This window comes from Mirounga leonina, unplaced genomic scaffold, assembly GCF_011800145.1.
Source record: "Mirounga leonina isolate KUSES-001 unplaced genomic scaffold, KU_Mleo_1.0 Mir_166, whole genome shotgun sequence".
Classification (NCBI taxonomy): Eukaryota; Metazoa; Chordata; class Mammalia; order Carnivora; family Phocidae; genus Mirounga; species Mirounga leonina.
The window spans coordinates 30068434-30078946 of record NW_023270418.1 but is presented as its reverse complement, the minus strand read 5'-3'; the positions used below and the strand labels follow the sequence as shown (position 1 = coordinate 30078946).

The 10513-nt window shown below is 55.6% G+C and overlaps 1 protein-coding gene across 1 annotated transcript; it reads right to left on the bottom strand.

Annotated features, from left to right (window-relative positions):
* Positions 1 to 568: 568 nt before the first annotated feature.
* Positions 569 to 2461, bottom strand: LOC118015981 (cytochrome c oxidase subunit 8A, mitochondrial). Its single transcript, XM_035013110.1, has 2 exons — positions 2268 to 2461; positions 569 to 907 (listed from the first exon to the last, which is right to left on the bottom strand). The coding sequence occupies exons 1-2, from the start codon at positions 2379 to 2381 to the stop codon at positions 812 to 814; spliced, it is 210 nt and encodes a 69-aa protein (XP_034869001.1). The 5' UTR covers positions 2382 to 2461; the 3' UTR covers positions 569 to 811.
* Between the last annotated feature and the right edge of the window lie 8052 nt (positions 2462 to 10513).

Sequence of the window (10513 nt, the reverse complement as noted above, 5' to 3'; positions counted from 1 at the left end):
CCAAGCCAAGAAAGGGAGGAGACAGGGAAGCAGGCAGGGAGAACAAGGAAGCCAGTCAGTCCTTAGGCATTTGCGGATACAGTACTAAAAGGGGCCCTGGGGCTGACATGACAAAGCAAGATATGATGAAGTGCCTCCATCTAGGAAGGACAAGAAGCTCCTGAGAAATGGCTGGAGCTCACAACCGAGGAGCAAAAGGGAGGCTGGCCCCACAGAGGGGGCTTCCAGCTGCAGAGCTGGCCCCAGTGAGAAAGATAGACACACAGACATACGCACAGCACAGCCCTGAGCTTGGCACAACCAAGGGAGCTAGATGGGATGAGCGAGAGGCTGCCCAGTGACAACAGGATTTGTCTTCCGCAGAAGCCAGAAAACATTCAAACACAGGAAAGCATGCAAAGGAAGCACCACACCCAGGCAGCAAGAAGAGCTGAGCATGCATGACCTACCACAGGACAGCCAGCCAGCAGGGACATGCGGCTGGCCAGGTCCTCTTCTCCTCACCCCCGCCCAACACCATCCTCAGCTAAAGTATGGAGGCAGGAGCCCAGGCCAAAGACACGATGAGTTTCTGAAGCAAGGTTTAAATAGACTTTATTGTTACAAGGAGGGCCCTACAGAGTAGGGCCTTATAAACCAATATATGTGGTCCCAGGATGTCACCATGGAGAAATGGAGAGGTCATGACTGCAGAAGAGGTCACTGTAATTGAAGGACATGATCCCGGGAAGACCAGCCAGGGATGCAGCAGACATGATCAGGAGAGGCCAGGGGTGGTCAGGTCACAGGGTGAGGGACAGGACAGCCCCCTTCACTCCCGCTTCTTGTAGCTCTCCAGATGCGACAGGACCCAGCCCGATGGCAGGAGGAAACACAGGAAGCAGGAGGTGAGCCCAACGGCAACATCCTACAGAGCACAAGAAAGAAGGAACCCGCAGAATAAGGATTCCCCCAGGCTCCCCGTAGCCTGAGCAGTCTTCCCAGGCAGCAGAAAACCCCTCTCAGGGAGTCAGGATTCAGGCTCCAGAGGAGGAACACAGCAGATCCAAGGCCCACTCTAGGCCTTGAGGTAAAGGGTCAGATGGGGGGGTGGGGGGGGGACCAGCCTGGGTTAGGATCCAGAGAAATCCAAAAGCGAAGGGACAGAAACAATGATTTAAACCTGTTTGGTCTCTTGGGATCCAGGAACCTTGCACAGGCTGATAAGGTAAAATGCACCTCCCCTTCTTTGCCTTAAAAATTCTCTTCGGGGCGCCTGGCTGGCTCAGTTGGTGGAGCATGCAGCTCTTGAGCTCAGGGTTGTGAGTTCAAGCCCCACACTGGGTGTAGAGATTACTTAAAAATAAAATTTAAACAAACAAAAAAACCAAAAGAACCCCTCTCTTCCCATCTCCTTTCCAGGACTCCTGTTCAACCTCTGAGGCTAGGGGTAAGAGACTTTTCACAGCCACCTCCATATTCCCGATAGCAGTTAAGAACACAGCACAACTTGGGAGTTAGACTTGAGTTCAAATTCTTTGCTCCTGAAGGTTTGACTTTTGACAAGTGAATACAGTGCTCCTAAATTTCGGATCCCTTAACCACGAACTAGAGATGATGGCCCTTTGTCCTCAGGGTCCCAGGGACCAGCGCAGCAGTCTTGGTAGTGCCCAGGACGCAGTAGGCACTCAACAGATGCCAGCTACAATTAGGATCACTACCATTTCCGCAATCACAGCGCTCTTCAGGCTCTGATCCTAACTGGGGCCCGCTGACCTGGATTCTCAAGACAGGCCGAGTTCTGCCGCGGAGGCAAATGCATACAAAGCGCCAAACAGGTGAAAGTCATTAAGGGTTAAACTCTCCCACATTTCTGGAAATTACCAAGACCCACCTTCCCTAATAATTAACAGCGGCAACAACCATTATCGTCGCTGACAGGCGTCAGGCACCCCCAGTGAACCAATGAGTAAACAGGCTCAGAGAGAGAGCTAAGGGCTCGAGGCTGCACAGCGTATAAGCGACAGGAATGTGACTGGCAGGATCTGACCCGAGAGCCTGGGGTTGACTGAGCCCCGACTGCTGCCCGGGCACTGTCCCTTTCGTTCGCGCCCTCCTGACACTCCCAAGCCAGCACTGCCGCCCCCCGCTAGGCTGCGGGCCGCGAGGTGCAGGGCACTCTCAGTGCCGCCGAGGTCCAGCGCGCCAGACCGGCCAGCCCCGAACTCGCCGCAGGACCCCAGACTGGCGCGTTGCGTATCCCGCGCCCTTCCCGCCCCACTCCTCACCATGGTCCCGAGCTCCTCCCGCGGAGGCTTGGAATGGATCTGGGCACGCTGCACCGGGAGCCTCCGGGTGAGACCCGCCAGGCCCCTGAGCAGCTGCGCCGTCGACAAAGACATGACCACACGGAATGACGACACTTGCCAGCAATAGCCCAAGGTCAGGAAGTCAAAATGGCGGTGCCGGCCGGAAATTCCGGCGCCGGGAAGGCCCGGAAAGGGCGGCCCGGAAGTCTCCCGGAAATGACGCAAGGACACACCTCCCGCCCGCCCCTGTCAATTTTTGGCGCGTTCCTCGAAAGAGCCAATCGACGCCATCTCACCCCCCCCGATGGGTGGGGTATGGGGGGGCGGCTCTTTCGGTTATGCCCCGCCCCCAATGCCGCCAAGCTTCTTGAGTGACATCCAATCACAAGCCAGAAACGAGGCGACATTCCTGACTCCTCCCTCCATTCATATTCTTAAATCTCTCTATTCAGAAATCCTCCTTCTCCGCCAGGTCTCCGTTATTTCTGGCCGGCACGCCTGACACTAACCTTGTAACTGAACTCTCATTAATGTTACCCTTTCCAATTCCAGTCTCCATGCAGTGGCAGCCAGCCTCTCATCCCCTTCCTTTCTTCTTTCTTTCCTGGCTCCCTCCCTTCTTCCCTTCTTTTTTTTTTTTTTTGATTTTATTTATTTATTTGACAGAGAAAGACACAGTGAGAGCAGGATCACAAGCAGGGGGAGAGGGAGAGGGAGAAACAGGCTTCCCGCGGAGCAGGGAGCCCGATGCAGGGCTCGATCCCAGGACCCTGGAATCATGACCTGAGCCAAAGGCAGACGCTTAATGACTGAGCCACCCAGGCGCCCCCTTCCCTTCTTTTTTAAACATAAACCAAGTCATACATCTTAAAAAACCTCCAGTGGCTCCCCACTGCTTACTAGACAAAATCCCAATTCCTGGATGTCAATCTCCAGCCTCATCTCTACTACCTACTGCATGCACACCTTCCTCCTTGCTCTTTGATCCTCCCCACCCCCTAGCCTTTTGCTTCTTTGTATCTTATGTTCTACCTAGAACACTTTCACTTACCTCGCCTTCCTCTTTCACATCGACTCCTACTTCCAGGCCTCTGCTTACTGATACAGTCTACTTTATCCGACAAATATTTAATATGCCAGGAACTGTTCCAGACAAGGTGGACAAGGACTCCTTTATCACAGAACTGACATTCCAGAGGGGAGAGACGGACAATAAACAAGCACTTAATGAGAAGCTATCCAGAGTGCTATGATGTGATAGGAAGTGGCGGGGTGACACTGCATCAGGCAGCCTGTGCCATCTTTGTGCCCAGCAGCCCCTGTTTAGCACCACCCACAGGGTCAGTCTCCATCCCTAGACTGGGGGCCACAAGGGCAGAGCATGTGTCTGGTTCACCACTGTCCCCAAAGAGCCTGGCACACATCACTCTGAAAACATTTAGGAATTGCAGGAGACTGAACAGTATTCAAATGGAAAGGGGGTGAGGGGCCAGCCACTGAGCCGGGTCTTACCTGCAACAATCTCATTCCATCTTCACAACAATGTCGTGAGGCAATTGCTATCATTTCAATTTTTTTTTTTTTTTTTTTTACAAATGAGGAAATGAGCTTAGACAGCTGGATGATCTGCTCAAGGTAACGCAGCTACAAGGCTGCCTAGCCAGGATTCCAGGGCAGGTCTATCTGCTCTAAAACTCATGCTTTTAACTGTCCCATAAGCTACTGCATAGTGAGTTTCCAGAAGTTCCAGTTTGGACATCGTGGTCAATAGCATCAAAGACTGTGGCAGAGGGTGGGGGTGGGGTGGGGTGAGACGGCAAGATGAGGTAGGGAAACTGAAGGGCCTCCATTTTATTTTTTAATTAATTTAACTTTTTGCAAGGGACTTTATTTTATTTTTTAAATTTTATTTCTTTATTGCTTGTGTTCCCTCTCTCACTATCTCTCTCTCTGTCAAATAAATAAAATCTTTAAAAAAAAATTAAGAGGAGAGAGACAGAGAGAGCATGAGTACGGTGGGGGGTGCACAAAGGAAGAGGGAGAAGCAGACTTTCCACTGAGCAGGGAGCCCAACTGGGGGCTTGATCCCAGAACCCTGAGACCACGACCTGAGCCGAAGGCAGATAGCCAACTAACTGAGCCACCCAGGTGCCCCAAGGGACTTCATTTTAAAACAGCTCTGTCTTGGGTGCCTGGCTGGCTCAGTCAGAAGAGTATGAAACTCTTGATATCAGGTTTGTGAGTTCAAGCCCCACGTTGGGTGTAGAGTTTACTTAAAATATATATATATATATTTAAGGTTTTATTCATTTATCTGACAGAGACACAGCGAGAGCAGGAACACAAGCAGGAGGAGTGGGAGAAGGAGAAGCAGGCTTCCCACTGAGCAGGGAGCCTGATGCGGGGCTCGATCCCAGGACCCTGGGATCATGACCTGAGCCGAAGGCAGACGCTTAACGACTGAGCCACCCAGGCGCCCCTACTTAAAATATATATATTAAAAAAAAAATAGAATGCCTCTGTCTCTGCTGTTTTTTTCTTCTTCTAGGCCCCATTTCTGAATAAGCCAAAGAAGCTATGTTCCCACTTCAAGGGGAAGCAAGAAAGTTAATCATCTTCTGAGTTTTGTCCTAGGTCCAATACACCTGGTAACACCTAAGAGCCAGATCCCAAACACGTTCCAGGCCATTAGCTTCCAACAAACCTTGGCTGACACTGGCATCGATACCCCTATCTTTTTTTTTTTTTAAGATTTTATTTATTTATTTGACAGAGAGAGAGGGAACACAAGCAGGGGGAGTGGGAGAGGGAGAAGCAGCCTTCCCACCGAGCAGGGAGCCCAATGTGGGGCTCGATCCCAGGACCCTGAGATCATGACCTGAGCCGAAGGCAGACGCTTAACGACTGAGCCACCCAGGCGCCCCAATACCCCTATCTTTAGTAAGTTATTGGAATAACACCTATTGTTTGCTTGACACTAGTCTTTGATCAGACCGTACCCTGGATTCCTGAAGGAATACGTACCCTAGACCCCTTTGCAATACAAATCCCTAGACCCCTTTCCAATATAAATCCCTACCCCCAGCAATGCCGGGACTTATTCTCCTTTCCTTTCCAAATCTCCCAGACACTCCATCTGCTAGTCTCTACCTGTCACTTACACTATTCAATAAACTGTTTCCAATTTCTCTGGCTCATGTTTGATTTCTCTCCTGTGTGAAGCCAAAGACCCTCTTGGCTGGTTATGTGGGACCCCCGCCCTGGGTCTTTGGACCCATCTGCCTGCATCGAAGAGGCTGGGAAAACAGGAGCTGCAGAGGAAAAACCTCAGCCCCATGGGGAGTGGGGGGGCTCACAGAAAGGTAGCAACGGACCCAGAGTGCCCCAAAGGGCAGACTGTGCCTGAACTGGAGGGATGGGCTCCCAGGCCCTGAGCTACCCGGGACCCTTCTCCACTCCTCCCCACCTCCTCCACCCCTTCATGTGACAATTGTTAGTCCAGCAGTCTCAGCCCAGCCCCACCCCCCAGCTCCCAGGCCCCTTTCCCTCACCCTGCCCCAGGCCTTGGCAAACAGCCCAGGACAGATGCTTCTAAACTTCCCCCCACCACCTCCATCCCAAGAGGCACAGCCTAGGGGCATCAGACACTAGTGACTGTCTGCCACTGAGAGTAGGAGGGGCAGGGACCTCCCTTCTGCCCTACTGGCTTTGTCAAGCCTTTGTCCCATGGACAAAGTAATAATGCCCAGATTAGAGCACAGCCAGCCAAGAGGCCCAAAGATACTTTAGGACGGGCCTTTCTGTGGTTCCCTGGGTTACTCCCTGGGGAACCACACGTTCACCTTCTTGACCACTGGCTGGAGGCAAAGGAGCAGAGGTTTGTGGAGCCGGTCCCTCTGTGCTCTGTTCCAGAGTGATCCGGCTTCTCCCAGAGCAGGGAAGAGGCAGGTGGGGCTTAAGTACTACAACCGAGTCTACAAATCCCAGGGCAAGGTTTGCACCTAGGTCTGCCTTTCGGATTCATACCAACATGTCTGCTTTGGCCCCAGCCCCCCAGGGACCCCTCCCCCAAATCAGGCATTGCAAAACTCCGAGCAACCTGCAGCCACAGACAGAGTGTGGTTGGCTCCCACAGACATAATGTGGAGCAGAAGCAGCAGCTCTGGAGTCACACAGACTGTGTGGTCCTGTTCAAAGCCACTGGGGAGGGGAACAGATGTCAGGTAGTGGGAACCCTGTGGGGAGGAGGGAGGGCAGAGGACCCGAGAGGCCTGCTGGGGCTTCTGGGTGCTGGTGACAAAATCATCTTTACTCTGATAAGACCATCACGAGTGGCTGTCTATTCATGACTTAGGCAAATTTCTGTATGTCTGCTACACTTCAGTTTAAAAAGTTCAAAACAGGGGCGCCTGGGTGGCTCAGTCGTTAAGCGTCTGCCTTTGGCTCAGGTCATGATCCCAGGGTCCTGGGATCGAGCCCCGCATGGGGCTCCCTGCTCCGCGGAAAGGCTGCTTCTCCCTCTCCCACTCCCCCTGCTTGTGTTCCCTCTCTAGCTGTGTCTTTCTCTCTGTCAGATAAATAAATAAAATCTTTAAAAAATAATAATAATAAAATAAAAAGTTCAAAACAGATAAGAAGAAAGCAAGAAAAACAAATGTGTGATATAATCTCGTTTTTGTAAAACAGAGAAGAAATATCTAGAGAGGTAGATACACCTAGATAAAAGCCTGGGAGGATACACACACACACACACACACATTCAGATTGTTGGAAGTCTCTCTCTCTCTCTCTCTCTCTCTTTGGGGGTGAGGCCCGGAGGTCCCAACCCGGGTCCTAGTTCTGATCCCAGGGCCCAGACTGTTGCCCCCACTCCCGTCTTCCTGAATGGGGCAGTAGGAATAATCCCAAGCCTCGGGGGTGGATGGGGGCACTGGTCCCTACCAGCTTCACAATCCAGGCCCCCACGGTCCCGATGGTCATATATGGGCTGAGAAGATACCAGGTGCCCCTTCTCAGAGCTGGCCCCCGGCCCCACTGGCCATACATGGGCAAGAGAAACACTGGGGATCCCCCACGTCAAGCCTGGCACCCTATTAAAGGTGCCAGCCCAACAGCTGCTCTGTCCAAATATGGAGCTTGTGAGGCCTGGGGAGGAGGCTGCACCCTAGGCTGTGGTGCCATAAGGTGTAACTCCCTCAGATCCCCCCTCCCCCAACACACACACCTTCTGGAGTTCACCACCTCCCTGAGCACCTAACCCTATCTCGGAGCTGATAAGAACCTGGCCTAGACTCTCCTCCTGGCATGTGGAGTGGGTGTTGCGCACTGAACCCAGAGGCTGGCAGAGGCGAGGGCTACGGGTGAAGGAGCCCACCCCAGGGTTCTCACTGAGGACAGCTGCGGCCTCTCCAGAGGCCTGGACGTACTGTCTCCCTGGGGCGGGGGTGGCAGCCCAGGCCCTAGTAGAGTCTTAGGAAGGGTCCAACCTCCAAAGCAGGAGGGTTCAAGAAGGGGGTGTAGATCCGAAACTAATTTGCTGGGTTACCTAGAGAAAGGCTCTTTCCCTACCTGGGCCTTAGGGGTTCCCCCTCTGCAAAATGGGGACTTTCCTGCAAAGTCCAGCAGGAGAAAGAGGCAGGAGGGGCAAGCCTCACCGGAAGGCAAAGGCTGCCTTGGGAAACCTAAGCTGGCACTGGTCCAGGCAGAGGGGGGAGTCCCTGGGGCAGGTGTAGGCAGAGTCCCAGGCGGGCATCTGGCTCTTCCTGGGACACAGCTGTCGGCAGGCGCCAGACGCTGGCGGGGGAGGGGGGGCAGACACAGCTTGGGGCGGGGGGTGGGTGGGGGGGAGGTGTAGAGCAACAAGGGGGTGCGGAGGCAGGGGTGCTGCTCTCCCCAGTGGAATGCAGCTGTCCATCCCGCACCCCCGGGGGGGGGGGTGGTGGCAGCTGGTTGCAAGGTTTCAGCCACCACCACCCCTCCCCCGCTCCAGGAGCCAAGCCGCGGTTAACCCCTTCCGGCCCGCAGCCCGCAGCCTGCAGCCATGTGTGACAAGGATAATATCGCGGCGCTCAGGCTTGGTGAAGCCCAGCGGGCGCTGGCGTGGCGGGGGCTGCCTGCACCCCACAGCCGACAGCCCACAAGACTCTCCGCAGGGCCAGGCCATCAGGTCCGCAAGCCTGCCCCCCGCTCCACGATACAGAGGGGTACGCTGAGACCACAGGAGGGGTGGAGCTGCTAGGCTGGACCACCCCGAAGCACACCCAAGGCCTCCCCGCCCTGTCTCCCCAGGGTGTGCTGGTGGGCCTGGGCCAAAAGGAGCATCCCGTGCTGCTCGTGGAGGCCCCAGTCAACCCCAAGGCCAAGAGGGAAAAGATGACCCAGGTCTTGGCAGAGACCTTGAACGTTCCTGCCAGGTACGTGACCACCCAAGCCGGGGTGCAGCTGCCATCTGCCTCTGGTTGTACCAGTGAGGACCAGCGTACCAGAGCCCCCAGCCTCACCCCTACCCTGCTGAGACCCCCAGCCTGGACCCCCAACTCCCAACCTGAGTTCCTCTCTCAGCCACGAGATCCCTGACCTCTTCTGCATCCTGTGGCCCAGGGCGAGTCCCCCATTCTTTCTCATTGTTCTCAACACCCCATCTCTCAGCCAGGCCCCCAGAGGGCCCTAAGGCCATGCACCTGACAGCCCCATCCCTGGACCCCCACACCCCTCCAGCCACTTTCCCTGTCCCTTCCCACTCCCTGGACCCACCATTCAGACACAGGCTGCCCCAGGCGTGCGGGCCACCTCTTTCGTCCCCCTCTCAATCCATTCCCCGGGCATCAGACTGGACTCCAGGGACGGCGGCACTCACTATGAACCCCTCTGTGGGGGCTATACTCTGCCCCTCACCATCCAGCGCCCACACCTGGCTGGCCACGGCCCCACCAGCTCATAAGGATCCTGCTGAAGAAGTAGCATGGCTACTTGTCACAACTGGTGGAAGGGGAGGGGTGGATGAGGCCAGCCCCCAGGCCTACTCTGAGCAACTTTCTACTCCTGTACCTACCGGGGCAAGACCACACAGCGACGTGGGGCCTCCTTCCATTGTTCCAGAGCCCTGGAGCGAACAGGCCATTGTGGAGGACGGCTGGACCCAATCCCCCAGGACAGCCGCCACCAGCTCAGGCTTTGCTACCTCTCCTTGGCTCCTGGCTATGGCGCCCCAGCCCTTCGGAGGCTCCAGGCCCTTCTCAGCCTGGCTGCTTTGCTTCAGGGCCCCAACCCTCTCACCTTGGGTTGCTCTACACTGAGCACAGGGCAGTGTGGTCTGACCTCAGCGCCAGCATGGGCAGCCCTCCCGCTGCCGGCCCATAGCAAATGTTCACCTTCCCACAGTGAAGATCTCACAGCAGGGGCTCCCAGTCCACAGTGTGGGTTTACAGGCTCCCCTCGTCCACTTCCACACGCGCACCTCCAGGAAACGCAAAGCCAGGAGCGCGCATGCGCAGCGGGGGGGCTCGCTCAGGAGCTGCTCTCCGCCCTGGCCGGGCGGTCGGGATGCGCAGGGCCGCAGTGCGAGGGGCCGAAGCGGGCTGCGGGCTCTGAAGCCAGGGCATCCGGCCGAGCTCTGGCACAAACCTGCCTCTCCCTGAACCCATCACCCCTTCTTCCCCGTCCACTGACCGGGAGACCGCACGGGACATCCAGGAAAAGCCGAGGTAGGGAGCCCTACTGTGAGGACCAGTCCTCCTCTCTGGAGAAGAGCGATGAAGCTGCCTGATGGACAAGTCATCCCTACAGGCCACAGGCACTGCTGCCCTCCCAACGCCCTCCTCCAGGCCTCCTTTGTGGGCAAGTCTGTGTCCCCGCAGGACGGCCACGCCTCCATCTTGGCCTTCTCAACTCCAGTCCCCATTTCTCTCAACAGCCCCCCGCATGGGACAGAAGGAGCCCCTCAGGTTGGCGAGAGGACCGGCCAGCTTTGTTTCTCTCGGCCAAGCCCTGAGAGGGAAGACGGGGCCTTGAGACCGACAGGTGCCTGGATCCACGAGGCGACCTAGAACTCCATCGCCAAGTGTGACGCTGACATCCACAGAGCCCCGTGTGCCGACAACATCCTGCCCGGGTGCCACCATGTACCTGGGCATTGCAGGTTGGATGCGGAAAATCACAGTCCCGGGCACCATGGAGATCAAGGTTGTTGAACCCACCACCTGACCACCTTCAAAACCTGGTAGCGG

Excerpts from the sequence above, each read along its gene's own strand:
- LOC118015981 (XM_035013110.1), bottom strand. The coding sequence starts at position 2,381 with ATGTCTTTGTCGACGGCGCAGCTGCTCAGGGGCCTGGCGGGTCTCACC. Across the intron at positions 908-2,267 it reads GGGAGGAGCTCGGGACCATG|GATGTTGCCGTTGGGCTCAC; the intron begins GTGAGGAGTGGG and ends TGTGCTCTGTAG.